At 45.2% G+C, this 27,772-nt stretch overlaps 1 protein-coding gene across 1 annotated transcript in view; it reads right to left on the bottom strand.

Annotated features, from left to right (window-relative positions):
- The window catches only part of trub1 (TruB pseudouridine (psi) synthase family member 1), a 70,326-nt gene that overhangs the window by 10,709 nt on the left and 31,845 nt on the right, over positions 1-27,772 (bottom strand). Inside the window, exons 4-5 of the mRNA XM_072479457.1 lie at positions 12,557-12,638; positions 9,606-9,678 (exon numbers count right to left, since the gene is read on the bottom strand). Coding sequence (XP_072335558.1) covers positions 9,606-9,678; positions 12,557-12,638 — 155 coding nt within the window. The remainder of the gene's footprint in view (positions 1-9,605; positions 9,679-12,556; positions 12,639-27,772) is intronic.

Genomic DNA, 27,772 nt, shown 5'->3' with positions numbered 1-27,772 from the left:
CATGCGCGAGGGTAGCAGTCTTCGGGGTATCGGACCAGCCAGAACTTCAAATGGGGAAGAGGGCTGACGCCCATGCCTTTGCTTCCCTAATCGCCCGCCGAAGAATCCTGCTCGGCTGGCGATCAGTAGCACCACCCACAGCTGCAGACTTACTGGCAGACCTGTCAGAGTTTCTCTACCTGGAGAAGATCAAATACACCATCCAAGAGTCAGACGATGGCTTCCACAAAGTGTGGGGGCCACTCACCAGCCTGTTTCAGGACCTGTTTGAAGCCAACAATGGATAAATGGGGTGAGGCGAGGGGGACGCACGGGAACCACAGGAAGCAGACAGGGACGGGGAGGGGGTGCGTGTAATGGAGACCCAAGGAAACGCGAGGAAGGATTCCAGAGAGAGACCGACACGGGGGCCAGAAGGCAACCCCCTCCCCACAAAGCTTTAAGACAAAACAAGCGACAAATAAACCATCTATGGCGGAGGAAAGGGCCCAAGATAGAGCCCAAATATAATAGAAAAGGGGAGGGAAGAGGGGGTGCCAAAAAGGACCGTGTAAATAATAACCGTTTCAGTCATCTCCTGTAGTATAAAAATGGCAAACTTCAATTAAAAATATGTATTTAAAAAATTTAATTTTGGCATTCATTGCTAATGGAAGAGAGTATTAAAGTCGGGAACTGATGTTGCAACTGTATAGGGCATTGGAGAAACCTCAGCTGGAGTACTGCGCACAGTTTTGATCCCCTTACTTAAGATGGTTCAGAGAAGGTTCACTAGATTGATCTCAGTGATGAAGGACTTGTCTCATGGCGAGATTGGGCAATGTAGGCCTATACTTGCTGGAGTTTGGAAGAATGAGAGGAGATCTAATTGAGGCATGTAAAATGTTAATGGGGGCTGTCATGGTAGACATAGAGCATATGTTTCCCCTTGTTGAATATTCTAGAATGAGGGGCCATAGTTTCAGGCTAGGGACTGGCATACTGGTGTGACAATAATCTCTTCCTCAATGTCAACAAAACGAAGGAGTTTGTCATCGACTTCGAAGCGTAGTGGAGAACATGCCATCTACATCAATGGGAACGAAGTAGAAAGGGTTGAGAGCTTCAGGTTTTTAGGTGCCTAGATCACCAACTACCTGTCCTGGTCCCCCCATGCTGACTCTACAGTTAAGAAAGCCCATCAATGGACTTCCGGGTGCGGCGATGACCAGCTAAGTCGCACGTTTCGGCAGCTCCCGGTGGAACGGACTTTTGGGCTCTTGATAGGAGCCCCAACGGCAATTATAACGGCTAAAAACACTGTGCGGTAAACCAGAAGGGAATCCCCCCTGGACACGGATGGAAAAAGGAGAGGAAAGTGGCCGGATTGCGGTGGATCCTTTAGAGCAGCGGCAAGGAAGGCAAGCAAAAACCAAGATGGCGTCGGAAGGTGGCAGTTTAATATGGGGCCCTGAACAACACGAGTTTTTGAAACGCTGCGTGGAAGAGCTTAAGGAGCTGTTGACCCCGATATTACAGGCGATTGAAGGGCTAAAAGATGAGCAAAAGATCCAGGAGCGGGAGCTTCGGGTCGTGAAGGCAAAGGCTGCCGAGAACGAGGACGATATACAGGGCCTGGTGGTGAAGACGGAGATGCACGAGGCACACCATAAACGATGTGTGGAAAGGCTGGAGGTGCTGGAGAATAATGCGAGGAGGACGAATTTAAGGATTCTTGGTCTTCCTGAAGGTGCAGAAGGGGCGGACGTCGGGGCATATGTGAGCACGATGCTGCACTCGTTGATGGGATCGGAGGCCCCGACGGGTCCGCTGGAGGTGGAGGGAGCCTATCGAGTTATGGCGCGAAGACCGAGGGCTGGAGAAATTCCTCGAGCCATAGTGGTGAGATTCCTCCGTTTTAAGGACAGAGAGATGGTCCTAAGATGGGCAAAGAAAACTCTGAGCAGCATTTGGGAGAACGCAGTGATCCGCGTATATCAAGACTGGAGTGCGGAGGTGGCGAGAAGGAGGGAGAGCTTTAATCGGGCCAAGGCGGTGCTTCACAAAAAGATCAAATTTGGAATGCTGCAGCCGGCAAGACTGTGGGTCACATATCAAGGGAAGCACCACTACTTTGAAACGGCGGATGAGGCGTGGACATTTATTGTTGAAGAGAAATTGGAATGAGTGGGTTATTAAAAAAGAACGTTTGAGACAAAGTGGTGGGGCGAATATGGGGGGCGAAGAGGGGGGAAAAAGGGGGGAGAGATGATTTTTATGTTGTTAATCCTGCGACCCGGTAACTTTTCTCTCTTCCACAGGTTGTGGGGGAGGGAGGAAGGGAGGTGGAGGAGTTGGGGGCGTTGGCCATTGGGGGCGGGGCCAAAAGGGAAGTGCGGGCTTTGTTCCCGCGCTATGATAATTATGGCGGGAATAGGGAAGCAGGAAGGAGGGGGCGTCGCACGGTGCGAGCCGAGGTCACGGGGGGAAGCCGAGGTCGGCCAGAGTTTGCTGACTTCTGGGAGCAACATGGGGGGTGTAACTACGCTAGTGGGGGATCTAGCGGGGGGGGGGGTGGGAGGGGGGGATTTACTGGGTTGCTGCTGCTGGGGAGAAGGGGGAGCTGGTATGGGGTGGGGTGGGCGGGGGGGCACCACCTGGGGGGGGGGGGGACACAGCTGCGTGGGAACCGGGTGAGGAGCTGGGTAAAAGGGGATGGCTAATCGACAAGGGGGGGGGGGGGGCGGGTAAAGAGCCCCCAACCCGGCTGATCACGTGGAATGTGAGAGGGCTGAACGGGCCGATAAAGAGGGCACGGGTACTCGCACACCTAAAGAAAGTTAAGGCAGATGTGGTTATGTTACAGGAGACGCATTTGAAACTGATAGACCAGGTTAGACTACGCAAAGGGTGGGCGGGGCAGGTGTTTCATTTGGGGCTAGATGCGAAAAACAGGGGGGTGGCTATATTAGTGGGGAAGCTGGTAATGTTTGAGGCAAAGACCATAGTGGCGGATAGTGGGGGCAGATACGTGATGGTGAGTGGCAAATTACAGGGGGAGGCGGTGGTCTTAGTGAACGTATATGCCCCGAACTGAGATGATGCCAACTTTATGAGGCGCATGTTAGGACGTATCCCGGACCTAGAGGTGGGGAAGTTGGTAATGGGTGGAGATTTTAACACGGTGCTGGAACCAGGACTGGACAGATCGAGGTCCAGGACTGGAAGGAGGCCGGCAGCAGCCAAGGTGCTTAAAGACTTTATGGAGCAGATGGGAGGAGTAGACCCATGGAGATTTAGTAGACCTAGGAGTAAGGAGTTTTCGTTTTTCTCCCATGTCCACAAAGTTTATTCGCGAATAGACTTTTTTGTTTTGGGAAGGGCGTTGATCCCGAAGGTGAGGGGGACGGAGTATATGGCTATAGCTATCTCGGATCACGCTCCACATTGGGTGGACTTGGAGATAGGGGAGGAAAAAGAACGGCGTCCACCCTGGAGAATGGACATGGGACTAATGTCGGATGAGGGTGTGTGTCTAAGGGTAAGGGGGTGTATTGAAAAGTACTTGGAACTCAATGATAATGGGGAGGTCCAGGTGGGAGTGGTCTGGGAGGCGCTGAAGGCAGTGGTTAGAGGGGAGCTGATATCAATCAGGGCACATAAAGGAAAGCAGGAGAGTAGGGAACGGGAGCGGTTGCTGCAAGAACTTTTGAGGGTGGACAGGCAATATGCGGAGGCACCGGAGGAGGGACTGTACAGGGAAAGGCAAAGGCTACACGTAGAATTTGATTTGCTGACTACGGGTACTGCAGAGGCACAGTGGAGGAAGGCACAGGGTGTACAATACGAATATGGGGAGAAGGCGAGCAGGTTGCTGGCCCACCAATTGAGGAAAAGGGGAGCAGCGAGGGAAATAGGGGGAGTGAGGGATGAGGAGGGAGAGATGGAGAGGGGAGCGGAGAGAGTGAATGGAGTGTTCAAGGCATTCTATGAAAGATTATATGAAGCTCAGCCCCCGGATGGGAAGGAGAGAATGATGTGTTTTCTGGACCAGCTGGAATTTCCTAAGGTGGAGGAGCAGGAGAGGGTGGGACTGGGAGCACAGATCGAAATGGAGGAAGTAGTGAAAGGAATTAGGAGCATGCAGGCGGGGAAGGCTCCGGGACCGGATGGATTCCCAGTTCAATTTTACAGGAAATATGTGGACTTGCTCGCCCCGCTACTGATGAGAACCTTTAATGAGGCTAGGGAAAGGGGACAGCTGCCCCCGACTATGTCAGAGGCAATGATATCGCTTCTCCTAAAGAAAGAAAAAGACCCGCTGCAATGCGGGTCCTATAGGCCTATTTCCCTCCTGAATGTAGACGCTAAGATTCTGGCCAAGGTAATGGCAATGAGGATAGGGGATTGTGTCCCGGGGGTGGTCCATGAGGACCAAACTGGGTTTGTGAAGGGGAGACAGCTGAATACGAATATACGGAGGCTGCTAGGGGTAATGATGATGCCCCCACCAGAGTGGGAAGCGGAGATAGTGGTGGCGATGGATGCCGAGAAAGCATTTGATAGATTGGAGTGGGATTATTTGTGGGAGGTGTTGAGGAGATTTGGCTTTGGAGATGAGTATATTAGATGGGTACAGCTGCTGTATAGGGCCCCGATGGCAAGCGTGGTCACGAATGGACGGGGGTCGGCATATTTTCGGCTCCATAGAGGGACGAGGCAGGGATGTCCTCTGTCCCCATTATTGTTTGCACTGGCGATTGAGCCCCTGGCAATAGCATTGAGGGGTTCCAGGAAGTGGAGGGGAGTACTCAGGGGAGGAGAAGAACACCGGGTATCTCTGTATGCGGACGATTTGTTGTTGTATGTAGCGGACCCGGAGGAGGGGATGCCAGAGATAATGCGGATACTTGGGAAGTTTGGAGAATTTTCAGGATATAAACTGAACATGGGGAAAAGTGAGTTGTTTGTGGTGCATCCAGGGGGGCAGAGCAGAGAAATAGAGGACTTACCGCTGAGGAAGGTAACAAGGGACTTTCGCTACTTGGGGATCCAGATAGCCAAGAATTGGGGTACATTGCATTGGTTAAATTTAACGCGGTTGGTGGAACAGATGGAGGAGGACTTTAAGAGATGGGGCATGGTATCCCTGTCACTGGCAGGGAGGGTGCAGGCGGTTAAAATGGTGGTCCTCCCGAGATTCCTTTTTGTGTTTCAGTGCCTCCCGGTGGTGATCACGAAGGCTTTTTTCAAAAGGATTGAGAAGAATATCATGAGTTTTGTGTGGGCCGGGAAGACCTCGAGAGTGAGGAGGGGATTTTTGCAGCGTAGTAGGGATAGGGGGGGACTGTCACTACCGAGCCTAAGTGAGTACTGCTGGGCCGCCAATATCTCAATGGTATGCAAGTGGATGGGAGAAGAGGAGGGAGCGGCGTGGAAGAGATTGGAGAGGGCGTCCTGCAGGGGGACTAGCCTACAAGCTATGGTGACGGCGCCGTTGCCGTTCTCACCGAAGAAATACACCACAAGCCCGGTGGTGGTGGCTACTCTGAAAATCTGGGGGCAGTGGAGACGGCATAGGGGTAAGACGGGAGCCTCGGGGTGGTCCCCGATAAGAAATAACCATAGATTTGCTCCGGGGAGAATGGATGGGGGATTTGGAACATGGCAAAGAGCAGGAGTAACACAATTGAGAGATCTGTTTGTAGATGGGACGTTTGCAAGTCTGGGAGCGCTGACCGAAAAATATGGGTTGCCCCAAGGGAACGCATTCCGGTATATGCAACTCAGGGCTTTTGCGAGGCAACAGGTGAGGGAATTCCTGCAGCTCCCGACGCAGGAGGTGCAGGACAGAGTGATCTCAAAGACATGGGTGGGGGACGGTAAGGTATCAGATATATATAGGGAAATGAGGGACGAGGGGGAGATTATGGTAGATGAGCTGAAAGGGAAATGGGAAGAGGAGCTGGGGGAGGAGATTGAGGAGGGGCTGTGGGCTGATGCCCTAAGTAGGGTAAACTCATCGTCCTCGTGTGCCAGGCTAAGCCTGATACAATTTAAGGTGTTACACAGGGCGCATATGACTGGAGTACGGCTCAGTAAAATTTTTGGAGTAGAGGATAGGTGTGCGAGATGCTCGAGAAGCCCAGCGAATCACACCCACATGTTCTGGTCATGTCCGGCACTACAGGGGTTTTGGGTGGGGGTGACAAAGATGCTTTCGAAGGTGGTGGGGGTCCAGGTCGAACCAAGCTGGGGGTTGGCTATATTCGGGGTTGCAGAGGAGCCGGGAGTGCAGGAGGCGAAAGATGCTGATGTTTTGGCCTTTGCGTCCCTAGTAGCCCGGCGCAGGATACTGTTGATGTGGAAGGAAGCCAAGCCCCCAGGTGTGGAGACCTGGATAAAATGACATGGCAGGGTTTATAAAGTTGGAACGGATTAAGTTCGCCCTAAGGGGATCGGCTCAAGGGTTCACCAGGTGGTGGCAACCGTTCATCGAATACCTCACATAAAGATAGAGGGAATGGAAAAGAAGAAGACAGCAGCAGCAACCCAGGGGGGGGGGGGGGGGGGGGGAAGAGGAACCAGAAGGACTCTCAGGGATGTTAGTGTACATGTATAATATGCATAGGTTGTTGTTATAGGTAATTGTATATTGGACTGTTGAATTGTATTTTTGGAGAGTATTTATTTGGGACAAGGCAGTCGCCATTTAGTTTTGTTTTTTAATTTTGATGTTGTTTATATATTATTTATTTCTTGCTTAAAACTGGCCATTGTTATTTATATTGTTATATTACTGTGTAAAGGATACACAATGTACTGTCATGGTTGGCCAAAAAGTTTGAATAAAATATATTTTTAAAAAAAGAAAGCCCATCAATGACTCTACTTTCTCAGAAGACTAAGGAAATTTGGCATGTCAGCTGTGACTCTCATCAACATTTACAGATGCACCTTTGAAAACATTCTTTCTGGTTGTATCACAGCTTGGTATGGATCCTACTCTGCCCAAGACCGCAGGAAACTATAAAAGGTTGTGTATGTAGCCCAATCCATCACACAAACCAGCCTCCCATCCATTGACTCTGTCTGCAATTTATATCAGTGATTAACATTACATTCTGCAGTCTCTCCTTCCTTTCCTATGTACGGTATGTGTTGTCTGTATAGCATGCAAGAAACTATACTTTTACTGTATATTAATACATGTGACAATAATAAATCAAATCAAATTTAAAACAGGAACGGGGAAGAATTACTTCACTCATAGGGTCGGGAATCTGTGGAATTCTCTACCGCAGAGTGCAGTGGACACTAGAACATTCAGCAAATCTGAGGAGATAGATGGGGACTCTATTGAAAGGCGGAGCAGGCTCGAGGGGCTGTATTGCCTGCTCCTGTGCCTAGTTCTTATGAGAACTGTGAGGAAGATAGGGACTTCAAGAAGACATTGTCAGACTGCTGGAGGTATAGATGGAAATGTTGCAGAAGAAAATGCATGGAGGTGAGATGAGAAATTGTATATTTTGGCAGGAAGAAGGAGCAGTAATATAAAATAATGGGCACAACTCTAAAGGGAATTCATGAGCAGAGGGACTTTGGCGAATATGTGCACAAATCATTGAACATTCAGGGCAGATTGAGAGAGGGATTAAAAAGGAGTGTAGGATCCAAGGCTTTATAAATAGAGACATAAAATATGAAAGTAAAGAATTTAAGTTGAACCTTTACAAAACACTGGTTTAGCCTCAACCAAGTACTGGTTACAATTCAGAGCACCACAATTTAAGAAGAAGAATGTGAAGTCTTGAAAGCAGACACAAAATTATGGAGAATGGTTCCAAGAATGAAGGACATAAATTATATGGACAGATTGCAGGACCCGTTTTTTCCTGAGAATAGGTCACAAGGAGATTTTATAGAGGTATTCAAAATTATGATGGTCTAAAGATACAGAAACTGCTCCTCTTGGCACAAGTGTTGCGAAACCAGAGGTCACCAATTTAAGGCGATTGGCAAAAGAACCAAAGGTAGCATCTGAAAAATCTCTTTTATATAAAATCTACACAAGACATTCGCCTCAACCAGTCCATGCTGGTGTTAATATTCCACTCGAGTTTCCTCCCATCTTTTCTCTTCTAAATCCATCACAGTCACCCTCTCTTCCATTTTCCCTCATATTATTTTTCTAGTTTCTATTAAATGCATGTCTGCTATTTTCTTCAACCACTCTTTCTGGTAATGAGCTCCACATTTCTGCCACTCTTTTGATAAGGCAGTTTCTTCTGAATTCCCTGTCGGATTGCTTGGTGACCTGTAGTATGCTTTTCTGACTGGTTAGGATCTGGAAATGAACTGGTAGTGTGGTGGTGTCAAATACAAATGTGGTTTTCACAGTAGCACAGTGGTTAGCACTGCTGCTTCACAGCACGAGGGACCCGGGTTCAATTCCCGGCTTGGCTCACTGTCTGTGAGGAGTCTGCACGTTCTCCCCGTGTCTGCGTGGCTTTCCTCCGGGCACTCCGGTTTCCTCCCACAAGTCCCGAAAGACGTGCTTGTTAGGTGAACTGGACATTCTGAATTTTCCCTCAGTTTACCTGAACAGGCATCGTAGTGTGGTGACTTGGGAATTTTCCACAGTAACTTCATTGCAGTGTTAATGTAAGCCTACTTGTGACAGTAATAAAAATTATTATTAAAAAAGAGGATTTGATAAACACAAGAGAAAATATTTGCAGGGTTAAGGACAGGGCAATGGAGCTAGCGGAGTTCCTCTTACAGAGAGTAGGCAAGGACACATTTTGCAAAATAGTTACAGCACACAAGGAGCTATGATTTGAGACCCTGACACAAGACAAAATAAGGGCCCCAAGCCTGAACTTCTGGAAGCTGAATCAGCTCAGTGATGTTACTGGACGTGGTCTTGTAACTGACCCCCTCCAAGCTCACCAACCGATTAAGGATTGCAGTAGGCTCCTGATGCTTTGGCCCAGAGGGCTGCAAAATGGAGGTGCCCCCAGACAGGCAATATAAGTAATAAATTTAGGATGGTCGAGGGAAAAAGATCCCGTCATCTGAGGGGTCAATCCCTCCTGGGGGATTGTTGGGGCAGTGGGGGCAGCCTTCCCTGGTTATGGTTCACTCTTTGGGTTATGTATCTCTGGATCTGAAGTCCACCCAACCCCACCTGACACCCCAGGCTGCTGCAGGGAGGGCATCTCTATGCAATAGGAAAATGCTGCTCAGCCATCAACAAATACTGATGAGCCTGCTTAATGGCCTCAAATAGGCTTTAATCACGTGAATTGGATGCTGTCTTCATGAAGCAGGTAGCCAATCCACACAGCCACCACTGGGAAACTTCCCTCGTAGCGAGACTGTCAGGGAACAGTACTAACACTGTTACCAGCTCTGACTCACCACCTCTGTTCCTATCACCAGGGATAGGTAAAATTCAGATCTATGATTCTAACTGTTGCATAATAAGATGATCAATTCAAGACAAAAATGTTTCTTTAAATTTATCAAATGGCAAGTAGATCTGCAGGTTCAGCAATGCAAAATATCCACACCAATTACCCCACCAGTTTCACATTGCCAAAAATGCATAAGCATTAACTTACAATGGAGGAGTCTGCATAACATTTCCTGTAAATTTCTTCAGAATGCTGTCCAGATCATTCTTTGTTATGTGATCTAGTTAATGGCAAAATAAAACACTCAAGACCTTGCCTTCATGCCAAAGAGAGAGAAAAAGTATTATTTCAAAAACTATTTTCATTCAAAGTAGTCAACAGTATCACTGTTGGAAGAGATTTTTGGATGAATCAATGATCCATGGATGCTGTGTTCCATCACCAAAGATTTAGTAGATCGTAATGAGTTAAGACACTGTTTTCATTTCTGGGCTGAACCTAGACTTACTTACATGATCAATAACCTTTTTATGTTTCTTTTGTTATTCAGTTGAAATTAATCTGGGTCGATAAGGCTCTGTTCCTACTTGACACAATACCCCAAATTGCACTTAGAAAGAGCAAGGGGAACTATTGTGAGAGTCGCAAAAATAATCAGGGAAGATTTGGTTAAGCCACAATAGTGCGGAGATGTCCTTTCATAGACAAGCTGGTGGAATCGGCTGACATATAAACAGATGAAATCCAATGCAGCAAAGTTTGAAGCGACACAGAACAGAGTAATAAAATGGTAACATTTTAAAGGGGTACCAGAAGGCAGGCCTGAGGGTGCTTGTGCACAGAATTTTAAAGGTGACAGGACAGGCTAACAAAGCAGTTGGGATCCTGGACTTTGCAGAGAGTGTACAAAAGCAAAGACATTATGCTAAACTATATAAAACAAGTTCAGCCCCAGGGATTAGTTGTGCGGATAAAATGGAAAGCTGAGATTGTTCTCCTTTAAGCAGAGAAGGTGAAGAGGAGATTTAATAGAAGTGTTCAAAATTATGAACAACCGACGTAGAGTGAATAAAGAGCTGTTTCCAATGGCTGGAGTGCCGATAACCAGATGGCACAGATCAAAGGTGATTGCCAAAAGAACATGAGCAGGAACCTTTTTTGTGGTTAAGATTTTGAATGCACTGCCTACTAAGATATTGGTGGATAAAGATTAAATGGTAGCCTTCAAAAGGGAATTAGATAAATACTTGAAGAAACTGCAATGCAGGGATATAGAAAAGCTTGGGAGAGTGAGACAAACTGGATTCTCTTCAAAAGAAAAGGCGCATATCTGATGGACCAAATGACCTTCTGTGCTGTACTATTCCACAGTTCTACGATGATTGGGGCACAGAAATCAAAGCATCATTCTGCTTTGAGTGCAAACTAACATGGTTCGGGGTTGCTCAACAATGATTGTGCATGCCTAAAACAGAAAATATTTAGTCAATTCCACAGCCACAAAAAGATACTGCCTTAAAATGGCAAAATTAAAATGCGTTTCAGACAACTTCCAAAATGAGGATGGAATTTCCACAATTAACCACTATTTGTCACTATTAACCATTGTTTCTCCAACTTGCTGCCAAGTTGCAACAGGAAATTGAGTAAACCCCATGGAAATCTCTTGATCATCAACATAGTAAGCAATGTGGGACCAAGTCAATATAACAACAGGAAGATCACAAGCTCTGTTACAGTCAGTGCAAAGTTAGTGTATTTCAGCCAGGTTGGTAATAAAGATTCACAGTAGCCTCAACATGTAACCCCATTATTTAACCCCATTTTGCCAGAGGCAATCAATTAAGGTCAATCCTCAATATTTAATAGCACAGAAGCTCGACTTAAGTGCAGGGAATTGCTGAATAGCTCCATTCCAACAGAATCAGCCTAGCACTCTATTTACAGTTCGTGTTTGTCTTTACTCTGAAGTAGGCGAGGAGAGGAGGTAGGCTGGAGGCACTTACCTAAAAAACAATTTTGAGGTTAACAGTTTAACAAATGTTTTGTAACCTGTAGTTGGAAACAGAACAAGAGGACAACTCACTTCACAGTCACCACTTTTTGTGTAGACAATGTTCCACAAACAGCAATGAGATGAATGATCCATACATTTTGGCAGAGTTGGTGGAGGAAAATTTCCTGCTTCTTTGAAAATGTGGCACAAGGGCTTTTATGTTCACTTGAACAGGCAAACAAGGCTTCAGTTTAATGTTTTGCTGATAAGGCAACACAGCACTCACTCTGTAACACTGAAGCGCCAGCCTAGGTTATTTACTCAACTCAACTGAAGTGGACCTTGAACCCACAACCTTCTGCCTCCGAGTGCACTAACCCTGAGCCAAGATTTTTTTTTTTTTTTTTTTTTACAAATAACGCAACAAACCCCCAAACTGGTGTAATACAGCATAAATTATTCTGCGTACATGACTACACAAAAAGACAGGAGAACACCAACACAATTGGCTCAGCTTAATCATTTAGCTTGGTTGCACACTTTATACAAGGAAAAGCAATGGACGGATAAACTAGAGAATGGGGTGGGGAGAAAAAGAGGATAAAGCCATGAAATCATGGTGAAATGGTGTACACCTTCACGTGAAGTGATTGAGGATAAATCATCACGCCACGATCGGGCACGCACCAATGCATACCTCCCCCAACTCCAATTCTACCAGGTGCATCAGTGACACATTATAACGTCTTTTTCTCGGATAGGACACCTACCTGTACATCTGCAGGAGCCAGTTAACAATTCTTTAACCCCAAAATAAAGAAAAATACAGAAAAAATCCAAAGCCATTAGTTCTAAGTGGATATTTTTCATTAACTGCAAGACGCAACACATCCCCAAAATCTGGGACAGTGCAGAGTGATCATTATACACATATGGAGGGGACCAGATAGATCATCAACATAGTAATTGGTGTGGTCGGCATCTCCCTCCATATGGAAGGTGAAAGGATACCAGAAAGAGCAGGGGATCTCAGGATGTAAAGCCATAAACACATGGCACTAAAGATTTAATAAACCTATCGCATTCTAAAGTTTAAAAACACAGGTAATCTTAGAAAATGCATTTGGAAGAGAATTAGTTTAGATTGCTGAAGCTTTCTTACCATACGATTGTTCTTCTGTCACCATCCCGAGAGCATCAAATGTGTCTGTGGCTTTTCCAAGTTCCCCAACTGTTGTATATTTCTGAAAATAAATTGAGACAATTAAATTGTACAAGATTGTACTGCCAAATATAACCCATAGCATATGTTCAAGGTAAACCACTTTTATCATTTCCATTAAACTGTGGTGTGGGTAGATATTGTTCCATACCCAAACATTTTCATTATCCTTCTTCTTTACAGTACTTTTTTAATGACTTTGTTGTTGTTAGCACTGCTGCCTCACAGCGCCAGGGACCCGGGTTCAATTTCGATCTTGGATGACTGTCTATGTGGAGTTTGTACATTTTCCCAGTGTCTGCGAGGTTTCCTCCGAGTGCTCAGATTTCCTTTCACCGTGCAAAGAATAGCAGGTTAGGTGGATTGGCAATGCCAAAATTGCCCTTAGTGTTCAAAGGTTAGGTGGAGTTACGGAGATAGGGTGGGGGAGTGGACCTAGGTTGGGTGCTCTTTCGTTGGGTTAGTGCAGACTCGATGGGCTAAATGGTGTCCTTCTGCACTGTATTCTTTGATAATTAGCAGGGAGGTGGTGAATGAGAACATTAAAAGAATTAGATCATGAATCTGGCTTGCTTGAATGTGACACAGATTATCTAATCACCCTCCCTAGCCTAAACTAGCAGCTGATTTGTCAAACACAAGTTAAAAATGATAAAGATTATGGTGAATTACACAAAAATGAAACCAGAATGAATTTGATTTGAGTGAATTACAGAATCATTATTTCCAATCACTGGGTCTTAACTCATAGTATGATAAAATTAAATAAAGGATAGTTAAGATGCTTTGGTGACTTGGCGATTCTTAATCAGTGCAAAACAAAAAGCTTTGACAGAATGTCATTTTTTCCAAGCAATAATGTGCAATTTATTAATTTCTTCCCCTCAGCTTCCTGGACACTACATCCTGGACTTGATTGAGGGCGAATGAATATCCAGGAACCTTTTTCTAGGTTTCAGCAAAGCCAGTAAGAGTTGGAAATGTGGTTGAAGGTGAATCCATGTTAATTTCTCGGCTTTTAGCCTGACTCTTGCCTCCTTAAAAGATGCTGTGCCTGACGGGCAGGCAACTAGCAGCAAGCCACATACAAGGCCATATGTTAGTGAAAGCTGGAGTCAAACCACTGCCCCAGCAGTCATGCAGCATACTGATACACCCTACCAGTGATTGCACTTGGAGGGCTAAATTAATATACCAAAAATTGCTCATTACCCTGTATTAATAAATCAACGGTCTAATGGAATTGAGAAGCAGAATGTTATTGTATTGTTATAAAATAACCAATTTACTCATATTTTCCTTTCCGAGGTCATAAAGCACCTCTACCCACATAACCAGGGCAGCACGGTAGCATTGTGGATAGCACAATTGGTTCACAGTTCCAGGGTCCCAGGTTCGATTCCGGCTTGGGTCACTGTCTGTGCGGAGTCTGCACATCCTCCCCGTGTGTGCGTGGGTTTCCTCCGGGTGCTTCGGTTTCCTCCCACAGTCCAAAGATGTGCAGGTTAGGTGGATTGGCCATGATAAATTGCCCTTAGTGTCCAAAATTGCCCTTAGTGTTGGGTGGGGTTATTGGGTTATGGGGATAGGGTGGAGGTGTTGACCTTGGGTAGGGTGCTCTTTCCAAGAGCTGGTGCAGACTCGATGGGCCGAATGGCCTCTTTCTGCACTGTAAATTCTATGATGAAACCAATGGTGATCCAAAATCATACACTTTTGTCATGATTTTCTTAACATAAACTAAAGCTGTGGAGTTCAAACATAATCAGTCTGAAAAGTGATATAAATCATTAAAAAGTCTAAGTTTTCAAATTACAACCTTTCAAAAATGAATTGGGAATTATAATATTCATATTACAATGCAGTAGCAGTCAATTCTCACCCTACTAATCTGGTCGTGCAGCCTAATTCAAAGTACAATATTACAATAACACAGCAGAATGGTAATTGTAGAAATTAAGATGTGGAATTAGAACCAAGTACATTTTAAAAGTCCAATATAGCTTTCATTACACTTTAATGCTAATGGCAGATAGCCGTAAAAATTACATTATTTATGAGAAGGCGGTCATGAAAGTTCAACAGTCAAGAATGTAGTATTGAGCTTTCAGAAATTCAATGTTGTGACTGGCAGCTGTGCAAAACATGCCCGATTGCCTCCTTGTGCTTTCAGATGAGGTTTTGTGCCGAGAGAATTTCAAAAGTTAGGTACCCAGCAATAAAATGACATGGGGACGAAGGTCATGTTCATAACACATTTCAAATCCCAAATATTTAAGCAAAAACAAAACATTTGACGTGGCAAGTAAATTCAAGGCTATTGCTTTATTTTTCATCCTCTGTCCTATCTAGCTGCATTTTGAATTTCAAAAATTATCTACCTCATCACCAACCTCACTCTCACCCGAAATTGGGTGGTGCACAGATTTCCAACGTTCTACAGCACTGGGCTGGGGCAATGTCTGTCGTATAATTCAATGTCAGCTTAAGTATTTCAATTATTGGGGCGGCACGGTGGCGCAGTGGTTCGCACAGTTGCCTCACTCGCCGAGAACCCGGGCTCAATCCTGACGCGGGTCACTGTCCGTGTGGAGTTTGCACACTCTCCCCTTGTCTGCATGGGTCTCACCCCACAACCCATAAAATGTGCAGGGTAGATGAATTGGCCATGCTAAATTGCCCCTTCTTTGGAAAAAAAGAATTGGTACTCGAATGAATTTCAATCATCACTTGAAGTCTTTGTTTAATCATTTAGCACAATAATAACAGGCTTGTCAGCAAAGTCAAAACCCATGGAATAAAAGGACAATGGCGTGGCATGAGCGTGGATTAGCGACAAGAAACTAAAAGTAGTGGTGAACTGATTTTCACAATGGAGGAAGGCATATATGAAGGTTTTCCTGATATTTTTAACATATATTAATGACTTAGATGCAGGTGTGCAGCATAATTTCAAAATTTGCTGGTGACATCAAACTTAGAAACATTGTGAGCTGGGAGAAGGATAGTGATAGATTTCAAGAGGACACGGACAAGTTAATAGTACGGATGGGCACGTTTGTAGATGAAATTATAAATTTTAGAATAGAATCCCTACATTCCAGAAGGAGTCCCTTCCGCCCATCGAGTCTGCACCGACCCTTCGAACGAGCACCCTACCCATATCCACTCACCCAACCACCCCACCCTACCATGTAACTCCATAACCTAATGTGCACATCCCTGGACACTAAGGAGCAATTTAGAATGGCCAATCCACCTAACCTGGACATCTTTGGACTGTGGGAGGAAACCGGACGATACCCACGCAAACAAGGGCAAATGTACAAACTCCACACAGTGACCCAAGGCCGGGTCCAGACGCTGTGAGGCAGCAGTGCTGACCACTGTGCCACCGTGCCGCTCCTTTGGTAAGAAGAGCAAGAGGAGGCAACATGAATTGAAGGGTACAATTCTAAAAAAGGTGCAGAAGCAGAGGTATTTTGGGAGCATATGTGCACAAATTATTGAAGGCAGTTGGGCAGGTTGAGAAAGTGATTAATAAAGCATATAGATGCAGCATTATGGTGAATGGACAGAAGAAGTGGGACTAACCGAGATGCTCCTGTACGAAACTGCTGTGATCCCAACGGACGTTACTACCGGACAGGCCAGATCACAGGGTGGAGCCTGGCTTGATAGATTATAACTTTAAGCAAGTTCAGCAAGAGCAAGTCTATCTCACCCTCTTCGCTATGGGAAGCCCTTAATGTGGTTATGAGGGGAAGATAATCTCCTATAAAGCATATATGAAAAGGACTGTGAGGGAGGAGTGACAGAGGCTGGTGGATTCCATCCTTGAGGTTGACCATCAGTACTCGCTTGTCCCTTCCCCAGAATTGCTTGCGAGCAGGAAAAAGCTCCAGACGCAATTTGAATTATCAACAGGTAAGGTGGTGAGTCAGCTGTAGCGCTTGAAGGGGGTACTTTAGGGGAAAAGGCCAGTCATTTTTTAAGCTGCTTCCCTAGAGGTTGGCAGCATGGTGACACAGTGGCACTGCTGCATCACAGTATCAGGAACCAGAATTCAATTTCACCTTTGGTGTCTGTTTGCGTGGAGTTTATGCATTCTCCCCATGTGTGTGTGTGGGTTTCCTCCAGGTGCTCCGGTTTATTCCCACAGTCCAAATATGTGCAGATTAGGTGGATTGGCCACGTTAAATCGCTTCTTGGTGTCTAAAGGGTTAGGTGGGCTTACTAGGTTTCCGGGATGAGGGTAGGGGCCTGGGCCTAGGTGGCGTGCTCTTTGAGGGCCAGTGTAGACTCGACAGGCCAAATGGCCTCTTAATGCACTGTAGGGATTATATGATTGTACAGATTAGGGACTCGGGTGCATTTGGTTTCCACCACCTTTATAGTTAATGCAGCTTTCGATGGTAGGCACGGTAGCACAGTGGTTAGCACCATTGCTTCAAAGCTCCAGGGCCCCTGGTTCGATACCCGTCCTGGGTCACTGTCTGTGTGGTCTGCACATTCTCCCTTTGACTGCATGGGTTTTCTCCGGGTGCTCCGGGTTTCCCCCAAAAGTCCCGAAAGACGTGCCGTTAGGTAATCTGGACATTCTGAATTCTCCCTCAGTGTACCCGAACAGGCGCCGGAATGTGGCAACTATGGGCTTTTCGCAGTGGCTTCATTGCAGTGTTAATGTAAGCCTGTTTGTGACATTAAAGATTATTATTATAAAGCATTCTATAGGAATCTTTATAGATCAGAGTCCATGGAGGAGAGTTCAGCCACGGTGGAGTTTTTAGATGGGTTGTCCTTCCCATTGGTGGAGAGAGAAAGATGGGAGGAGCTGGAACTGGAATCATCATGGAATCTGGAAGAGATTCTGAAAGGTGTTGGGTTAATGCAGATGAGTAAAGCTCCTGGCTCTCACAGATTCCCCATTAAGTTCTGTAAGAAGTTTGCAGGTCAGTTGATTCTGTTAAAATTGGACACGTTTCCTGTTAGGGTGCCCTGTGCCTGGCGTGGCGGGGGGACCCGCTGGAATTCTTGACAAGGTCAAATTTGAACTGAGAGGAAGGATGGGGGGGTTCTACAATTCATGGGCGTTATTCATTATGCACTTTTGAGAATTGGATTACATCGAACATTGGGGGAGGGTTGGGGGCTGTATGTGTTAATGATGACTATGGGTGATTTCTGATTCCTTTTTGTCATTTGTTTATGTTAACGTGCAGGCTAATGTTTGGGGGTTTGGTGGGAGGATGGGATCGTTGTTATTGATATGGGGATTGACATTGCATTCGTTGCTGTTTATTGTTGGGTGTAAATTTGGGAGAAAATGTAAAAAAGGACAATAAAAATATTTTAAAAAGAAAAATTGGACAGGTTTAGTGACTGTCCTGGGGTTCGTTGCCCATTACACTTACACAGGCTTCTATTTCTCTTATCCTGAAGGACAAGGACCCTATGCACTGTGACTCGTATCACCCATGTTGTTTTTGAACGTGGACGCTAATTTACATGTTGACTATGCAAATGGAGCCCTGCCTCCCAGAGGTGTGGAAGACCAGACAGGCTTTGTTAAGGGTCAGCAATTGTCAGCCAATATATGTCGACTGTTAAATATTGTTCTTTCCCCCTCTTCTGTGCCCAAGCCAGAGATGATTGTATCCATGGATGCTGAAAAGGCAGTTGATAGGACTGGGGATACCTTTGAGATTCGTAGGAGGTTTAGTTTGGGGCAAACATTCATATCTTGGGTTTGGTTGCTGTATAGAGCCCTCATGGCAATCGGCGCACTAACGCCTTGAACTTGGGGTATTTAGTGTTGAACAGGGGTACGAGGCAGGGATGTCCACTATCTCCGCTTCTATTCACTTTAACGATTGAACCATTGAGGCCTTCCGATAGGTGGAAGAGGATAGGTATGGGAGTGATGGAGCACAGGGTGTCCCTGTATGCTGATGATCTCTTACTTCATGGTGATGGACCCGGTCCCCACCATGGGCGACATAATGAAACTGCTGAGGTTCTTTTTCAGACTACAAGCTAAATCTGCGGAAAAGCGAGTGCTTTCCAGCAAATCCCATGGGGAGGGGAATTAATCTAGGGGTGCTACATTTTCGTATGGCTGGTTCCAGCTTCAGGTATCCAGGTAGCCTAAGTAGCCCGGGATTAGGCCCTTCTCGATAAACTGACCTATACGAACTTGGTAGGTAGGTCAAGACCGATCTGCAATGGTGAGATAAGCTTCCCCCGTCTTTGGTGGGTATGGCTCAGTCACTCAAGATGAATATTTTGCCAAGAGTTTTGTTTTGTTCCAGTGTTTGCTGGTCTTTCTCCCGAAATACTTTTTTGAGGAGTTGAAAAGTTGATAAATCCCTTTATATGGGCGGCAAGACCGCAAAGATTCGTAGGGCAGTCCTTCAAAGGGATAGACAGTCAGGGAGCTTGGCGTTGCTGAACCTGATACTTTACTACTGGGCAGCTAATGCAGAGAAGGTGATAGTTTGGTGCAGTGACCCAGGAGCCAAGTGGGTGCAGATGGAAGCGAAGTAGAGTAGAGGGTCTTGTCTGAGGGCATTGGCGATGGCCTTGCTTCCGTTCTCACCAGCAAAGTATTCGGCAAATCCAGTGATTGTCTCCACTTTGAAGATACGGAGTCAATTCCAACAGCATTTTAACTTGGGGTCAGTGCCTAAGCTGACTCCCATTTGTGCAAACCATCTGTTCGAGCCTGGGAAGCTGGATGCCACTTTCGGGGGTGCGAAGTAGAGGGGCTGGACAGAGTGGGTGATTTCTTCCTGGAGGGGCGATTTGCCAATCTGGAGGAACTGATGGAAAATTTCAGGATCTCGCAACTGGACTTATTCAGGTATTTGCAAGTTCACAACTTTGCGAAGCGGATTTCCTCGACATTTCCTGTGGTGCCGACAACCTCTCTCATGGAGAGGGTTCTTTCACTTGCAGGGTCGGGGGAAGGGAGCACTTCCTGTATTTAATGACGGATTATGGCAGAGGATTCAGTGTCGGTGGTGGGGGTGAGGTAAGGCCAGGTGGGTGTAGGAGTGAGGGCCCATATTAGATGATGAGATTTGGAGTGAGGCCCTTCGCAGGGTGAATTCCACATCCTCACGTGTGAGGCTTGAGTTTAATCCAACTCAAAGTAGTTCATAGGCACACCTAACTGAAGTCCAGAATGAGTCGCTTTTTTGCAAGGGTGGAAGTGCGAACACTGCTTAAGGGGTCCAGTTAACCATGTGCACATACATGTTCTGGTCTTGCCCCAAGCTTGTGGATTTCTGGGTCTCCTTTTTTAGCATAATGTCGATGATACTGAAAATTGAGCTGGAGCCTTCTCCCTTAATGACCATATTTAGGGTGTCAGACTCTCAGGAGCTGCAAATGGACCGGGGTCCAATGTCCTGGCCTTCGCCTCACTGATTGCCCGGAGGAGAGTACTGCTGGAGTGGAGGTCTGCTTCTCCACCCAATGCTTTAAGTGTGGCTGGGAGATCTGATGGAGTTCCTCTACCTCGAGAAAGTCAAGTACATCGTGAGGGGAGCAATTGGGAGGTTTTACTGAACATGGCAGCCATTAATTGTTTACTTTAAGGAGTTGGTCACCATTAGTTGTTAAGGTGGGGATGGGGGGGGGGGGGGGCGGGGTATTCTGTGTTTTGGGGGTTTTATGTTTGCGCTTGTGTTTTTTCTGTTTTGTATTATACAAAATGAAAAACTTGAATAAAAATATATTTTTTTAAATGCCGGCGTGTTCCTTTTATATTGTAATCTGCAACATCAGTTTTACATTATGTTGTTATATTGTTATAAATAAAAATATATTTATTTTTAAAGTCTCCCCGGCTACCAAACAAATAGATTCTATGAACATCAACCCATGATGGAGCCCAGCATATAACTTTGTTTGCAAGTTTCTTCAGCCAGAAGTGCCATATGAATGATCTCACTTGGCCTTCTCCTTATCTGTTGTCATAGATACCAATTTAAGCCAATTTGGTCACTTCACAAGACATTAAGCTGTGGAGCGCTTTCAATTCATTGAAGGCTACAGACTCAAACACCATCCAAGATATCATGCTGCAAACCTGTGCACTAGAACTACAGGTTCCAAAGATTGTGCCTACACCGAGTTTAGAAGAATAAGAAGTGATTTTATTGAAACACAAGATTCTGAGGGGATTGACAAGGTAAATGTGGAGAGGATATTTTCCGTCATGGGGGAATCTAGAACTAGCGTCACTGAATGCTGCCCCATGTATAACTTGTCTGATAATTAAACAGCCTATATCAGCAGATATGAAAATTATCTTTGGGACAACAAGCAGATGATAGCATTTGTGGATATTGGACACCCCAACAACAAGACCAGCCATTTCTCTGTGAACTGCAACAGCATCACCATAATTGATTCACTATCATGGAAGCAGAGGCCACTGACCAGCCACGTCAACATTACAGGAGTAGGGAAGAGGCTGGGTGCTCTGTGATGAATGTCCCATCTCCTGATTCATCAGTGCCTCTCCATCGTCATCAACACTCAAGAAAGAGGTGTGGTGTAAAGCTCATTAATCACCTTGCTGCCATGGCAACATTCATGAAATTTACACCATCCAAGAGACTATTTAGCTGATATAGATGCTCATGGTAGGGGTGGAAAGGAAGAACGAGAGTCATAACCAGATAGGCTATTTGAAGTACAGTAAGATTCAACCTTGGACCAGGAGTAGGTCATTCAGCCCATCGAGCCGGTTCTACCTTTCAATTAGATCATGGATTCACATCTCAACTACATTTGCCCTCCTTTTCTCCATATGCCTCGATATCCTTGCCCAACAAAATTCATCAATCCAACTGTTCCAGCCTTTTTGCTGAGAGAATTCGAGATAACTTCTACTAATGTGAAATAGTGATTCCTGATTTTTCTTCTGAATGATTTGCTTCTAATTTTAAGTCTGCCTAGTGTTGATTTCTCGCTCTCTCCACCCCATCCCCCTCACCCCCGAGGAAATAGCTTCTTTGTATCTATCCCATTGTAGCCGTTTAACATTTCCCCTTTGATCAGATTATCACTCAATCATCAGCACAAAATGGAATATAAATTTATGCAATCCGCCCTCGTAATTTAGTTCTCCAAGCTTGGAGAATCTGCACTGCGTCCCCTCCACAGCCAGTATATTCTTCTTGGGATATAGTGCCAGAACTGAATGCAGTGCTCCAGATGGGATCTGGCCAAAACTCGGTTCAACTGAAGCATAACTTCTCTCTTTTATAAAATCCATTTGCAAAGCACACTATTCAGCTGACCAGTCACATCCCAAGCAAGGTTCATCCATCCGGTCAGCTGCACATGAGTGCTTGGGGTAGAAAGGGCGGCACGGGAGCAGAGTGGTTAGCACTGTTGCTTCACAGCTCCAGGGTCCCGGGTTCGATTCCCGCCTTGGGTCACTTTCTGTGTGCAGTCTGCACGATCTCCCTGTGCCTGCGTGGGTTTCCTCCGGATGCTCCGGTTTCCTCCCACAAGTCCCGTGTTAGGTAATTTGGACAGACTGAATTTTCCCTCACTCTACCCGGAATGTCGCGACTAGGGGCTTTTCACAGTAACTTCAATGTAAGCTTACTTGTGACAATAAAGATCAAAATAAAAGTCAGCTGGTTACTATAAAGGTTGATTGACCCACAATGCCAGTTATATGCCTCTGGGCAATTTGAAAATCTATACCATTATGTTCTGTAGATCATATGCTGTTGATTATAAATCTTTCTGCTTACAGTAATTCAACTTATTCTTTTAGTTCATTCATGGGATGGGAGTATCACTGGCAAGGTCAGCATTTACTGCCCAATCCTAATTACCCCTGTTGTTAATTTACCCTGTTCTTAGACTGATAAAATTAATGTTGAATGTATTTTGTTAAATGGTAATTTATTTCAGCATACTCACCTACTCAATAGTGAGGAAAGGAAGGAAAACCTCTTCTCATCTCTATTTCAATTAAATCTAGTCAATGTTGCACTTGAGCTTTTTTGTTCTGAATCATAATCCAGGTTAAACATTCTGCTTACATCTATATTACTCACACTTCCAATTACTAAAATAATATTCATGCTGATTAATTATTAAACTTGGTGAATAAAATATGATCAACAGATCTGTTAAAAGCTATGGTCAGAAAGCAACAGCCCGAGTGAATTTTCTGGAGTAGTGACTAACATATAATTTTTAATATACTTCCTGAATAAGGGGTTTTGTAAACAGGACAAATCTGCTGAAAAAAAAGACATCTAGGAACTCCGGCAACCCAGAGTGGAATACTGCAATGGACCGGTCAAGTATTTTCTTTCATCCAACGAAACAAAAAAGGTCAGATAAAATCTACTGATCAAATCAGTTGAAACCTAAATCAGTAGCTCAGAAATTATTTTTGTTTATTGGATCTAAAGTACACTAATTATTAAATGCAAAATGTTGAATTTGGGTCTTTTGAAGATTCTCCTAGGCAATCTGTAAATCAATCTAATTGCATATATGGCATAATAAATATAAAATAAAGCTAATACGCCAGTTTTCCATTGCCTACTTAATTTAGCTGCTTACTGATCAACTTTCCCGAAGGTTATATGCACGAGTAACAGATGGATAACAGCCTTTACGTGTTTAAGTAACATGGATGATTTTTGGATACATTAGGAGAAAACAAAACAAATTTGGCAGCCACTCCCACGTTTTTCTGCCATCAAATGGCCATTACGGTTCACTTTTCATATTAAATAAAAAATAATCTTTACTGTCACAAGTAGGCTTACATTAACACTGCAATGAAGTTACTGTGAAAAGCCCTTAGTCGCCACATTCCAGCACCTGATCGGGTACAGAGGGAGAATTCAGAATGTCCAAATTACCTAACAGCATGTTTTTCAGGACTTGTGGGAGGAAACCAGAGCACCCGGAGGAAACACTCGTAGACACGGGGATAACGTGGAGACTGCGCACAGACAGTGACCCAAGCAGGGAATCGAACCTGGGGCCCTGCTGCTGTGAAGCCATAGTGCTAACCACTATGCTACCGATGCACAAAACCTCTATGAGCTAGTAAAAAAGATAACAAGAGTGATCTCACGAGATAACCCGAATGGTTGCTGGAATCCCCAAAAGGCTAAAGTGCAAAGCTGTCACCTGTCATGTCAGAGGTCCAAAAAGATCAAATTGTGAGTTATGCTGTGGCAGATTTTTCAAATCTGATTTACCCCAGAAAAACAAGACAAAACAGCAATATTTCAGGGCTTTCAAACTATCACCAGGCAAGACCAAGAAAGTTATTTAGGACATGTTCATGTTACGCAAGGTGCATGTCTCCCTTTATTAAATGTCCAATTGGTAAACCCTATCGGAAATGTGTATGGGTGTTTTCTGCAGCAACCACTCCATTAGGTTGTCATAAGAGGTGATCCCACCAATTCGGCCTCCAATGGCCCTTGCACTAAGTCTGTCAGCTTTGTACATTAGGAAACGATGACAGAAATGGGGCCCAGCAACTGTTTACCATTATGAAAGCTGCAATTTTTTAAAAAATGCTATTTAAAACATCTTCTTACATAGATACATAGAAGATAGGAGCAGGAGGAGGCCTTTTGGCCCTTCGAGCCTGCTCGGCCATTCATCACGACCATGGCTGATCATCCAACTCAATAGCCTAATCCTGTTTTCTCCCCATAGCCTTTAAACCAATTCTTCCTAAGTGCTATATCCAGCCGCCTCTTGAATATATTCAAAGTTTTCGCATCAACTACTTCCTGTGGTAATGAATTCCACAGGCTCACTTTGTGTGAAGAAGTGCCTCCTTATCTCTGTCCGAAATGATTCACCCTGAATCCTCAGGCTGTGACCCCTGGTTCTGGACACACCTATCATTGGTAACATCTTCTCTGCATCTACCAGTAGGTTTCAATGAAGTTAATGTGAAAAGCCCCTGGTCGCCACATTCCGGCGCCTGTTCGGAAAGGCCAGTACGGGAATTGAACTCGCGCTGCTGGCATTGTTCTGCATGACAAGCCAGCTGTTTAGCCCACTGTGCTAAACCAGCCCCTATTCTTAAATCCCTTTGGCCGTAACAACGGGAGCCAAGATGTAGTGAGGAAACATTTTCAGCATAAACACCTCAATAATACAGTAAATGGAGCAGGCACTTTTCTCCTCCTACCATCCCCAGCTCCACATAGTGGTTAGCACTGCTGCCTCACAGCACCATGGACACAGGTTCGATTCCAGCCTTGGATGACTGTGCGGAGTGGAGGGTCAGTGCAGATGGGCTGAATGGCCTCCTTCTGCACTATAAGGATTCTATGGATATGCCTGTCTCCAAGATTTGTTACGGGTCAGTACCTTAGCAGAAAGCAGAACATTCACCCCAGCACCAATAACCAGGAATTTGGCAACGTTACCAAAAAAGGAAATAAAATACGCAAACGGTGTTAATATGCATGTTATAAATGTGCCTAGGAAGAGCAGTAAATGATAGGATGCAAGAGGTCCACCAACATCTGCTTAGAAACAGCAGTAGCCAGTATTCAAAAGGCCAGATGAGATACGTCTCTCCCAATGATAAGATTAAAATCATAGAATTCCTGCAGTGCAGAAGGAGGCCATTCAGCCCATGGAGTCCACATGACCCTCTGAAAGAGCATCCTACCTAGGTTCAGGAGCCCACTCTATCCTCAAAGCCCAAGGATACTAAGGAACAATTTAGCAAGGCCAATTCACGTAACCTGCACATCTCTGGACTATGGGAGGAAACCAGAGCACCTGGAGGAAATCCACGCAGACATGGGGAGAAAGTGCAAACTCCACACAGAAATTCACCCAAGGCCAAAATTGAACCCGGTGGCTGGCACTGTGATGCAGCAGTGCTAACGACTGTGTCACCGTGCAGCACCCCCCGCCCCCCCCCTTTTAGTGGGCTAGATTAGAAGGCAGTTTAGATAAGGATCAGGTGTGAATGGCTAATGAGCAGAAACAGTTTACATAGACGATTGGGAAAATCAAATAGCTATATCAAATAGATATGTTTGCTGGAGAGTCAAGGAAGTTCATGGGGAGAGACAGCCAAATACACAGAAGGCATGATCAACGGAGAACAAAGGTATAATTGATCAGACCCTCAGAAGCAAGGGAAGCCAGTTAACATCTCGCCGGCTCAGGAACAGACAAGCCAGTTTCCAGCCACCAAGCCTGAAAGCCACGAATTACAGCTAACAGCCTCTAAGTCCCAGAGCCAAGGCAGTGTAGAAAACATTCTCAAGGAAGTTTAAGCATCTTTGCTCGACCAGGAAAAGATGTTTCCCTGGATTTAATAACCATCTCTGCATTGTGTGGTAACTATAAACTGGTGTAACTTGCAGATTTCTTTATTTTGAATGTTGTTTGGGGAAACAGGGTAGTTTTAAGGAGTCTAGGAATCATAGATATATTTTGCAATAAGGGGTACATTCTACATAAACGGTGCATGTGCAGTAATTCATATGCCTTAATTGTCCTGGAGTAGAGTCGGCCTGTTTGCACGTATTTGTCTCCTCTTTACTTTTACAAATAGTCTTTAATAATTGTTACACAACGACTAGGGTGCTTATTCTGACTGGGGCTTCACTCGTCCTGTCACACCAAAATAAAACAAAACTATACACCCCCACGAACTGGTGAACCAAGTTGGGATACCGTCACAGGTATCATCCATCAGTGTGCTTCGTGGCACTGCATTATTGCATTAATTCCTTGCGGCTGTGGCAGAATAAAAGAATGTGCAGCCCTCCGAGTCATAGATCACAATCCAAGCAGAGAAAAGATGATGGGTGCGTGTGTTGGGAGAGCAGACGGTTAAGGAAGAAGGAGAACAGGCGTAAAGCAAGAACTTGCAAATTTAATTAAAATGCATATAAATGATGCATTACGTTTCAATAATCATTTCATGTACTATATTTTCCAGTTTAGGTGATATATTGTGTAATATCCTAATTTTCTTAATTGCTGGTGTTCAGTTGAGTGCAGACAGCAGGGGGAAAGGGAAAGAACAGATTGCTTTACTTATAAGCTGAGGAACTGAAATGTTCTCCAACTGTATAGTTCACAAGTTTCAAAATTATGTTGCCTTCGTATATGAACCAGTCAAAATCTTGAAACTATTTTTGACATTTTGCTCCTCTTGATTTATTCAATTACTTTCAGAAATAACATTTGTAACATAAAAAGATCACAGGGCCTGGCTCTAAGAAAAACAATGCAATGGCCTCGGTTCAACCCTGTACAGGGTAACGCAAATGTGGTGTCAGATTTAAATCTAGGTCCCAGAGGAAAAGACAAAGGGCAGGATTCTCCATCAGCCAACACCAAAATCGGGAAAGGCTATTGGGCGGAGAATCGGCCCCGACGCCGAAATTATAGCCAGCGTCAGGTTCATGCCAAATCGCAATTCTCCGGGGCCTCGACAACGACGCCAATGCGTTCTACTCCACAAGTACAGTAGCCGTTTGCTTATTAGCTGGCTTGACCCTGCATTCTCTGGGCCTCCGCGATCCTCCACAGGGGAATTCCTGATGGTAAGGTTCACTTGGGCTCCTAGAAATCGGAAACAGGCGCCGTGGCTGCTGAGGGAGAGAGGGTGTACGAAAAGTATCCAATATTGCTATAGCGTGCTGACTGTTGTACCGCTGGCCGAGGGCTTCTGCCAGGGCTGGAGGGTGGGGGAGAGAAATGTAGTTGGGGTGGTCAGGAGGTGGGTCTTAAGGCCTGGCACAGAACACCAGTGTCACATCCTGGAGTGGAGTTCTAGTATACGACTGCAGCTAGTCAGTCTTGAGTAGCAATCCCGAACCTGGGAATCCAATACTGTTTTTTATTGGAATCTATTGTGTTCCACATGGCGCCGGTGCTAGCCCCTCAACGGTCGGTGAATTGGTCCAGGTGCGACGCCAATTTTGCTGCTGCAGAGGTCCACTAATTCTGCCCCGGTGTCAACACCTGTCTCAGGAACGCTCTTTATCAGCCAGCCAGTCTGCCTCTTAATGAGATTTTCAAATTGAGCTCCTTCAAAACAGAATGAGGCTGTTTAAAGGCTATCCTCAACCCTGCTCAGCAGAAATTAGCTGTCATGAGCCT

Source organism: Scyliorhinus torazame, chromosome 16, assembly GCF_047496885.1.
Source record: "Scyliorhinus torazame isolate Kashiwa2021f chromosome 16, sScyTor2.1, whole genome shotgun sequence".
NCBI lineage: Eukaryota > Metazoa > Chordata > Chondrichthyes > Carcharhiniformes > Scyliorhinidae > Scyliorhinus > Scyliorhinus torazame.
This window is presented reverse-complemented; position numbering and strand designations above follow the sequence as displayed.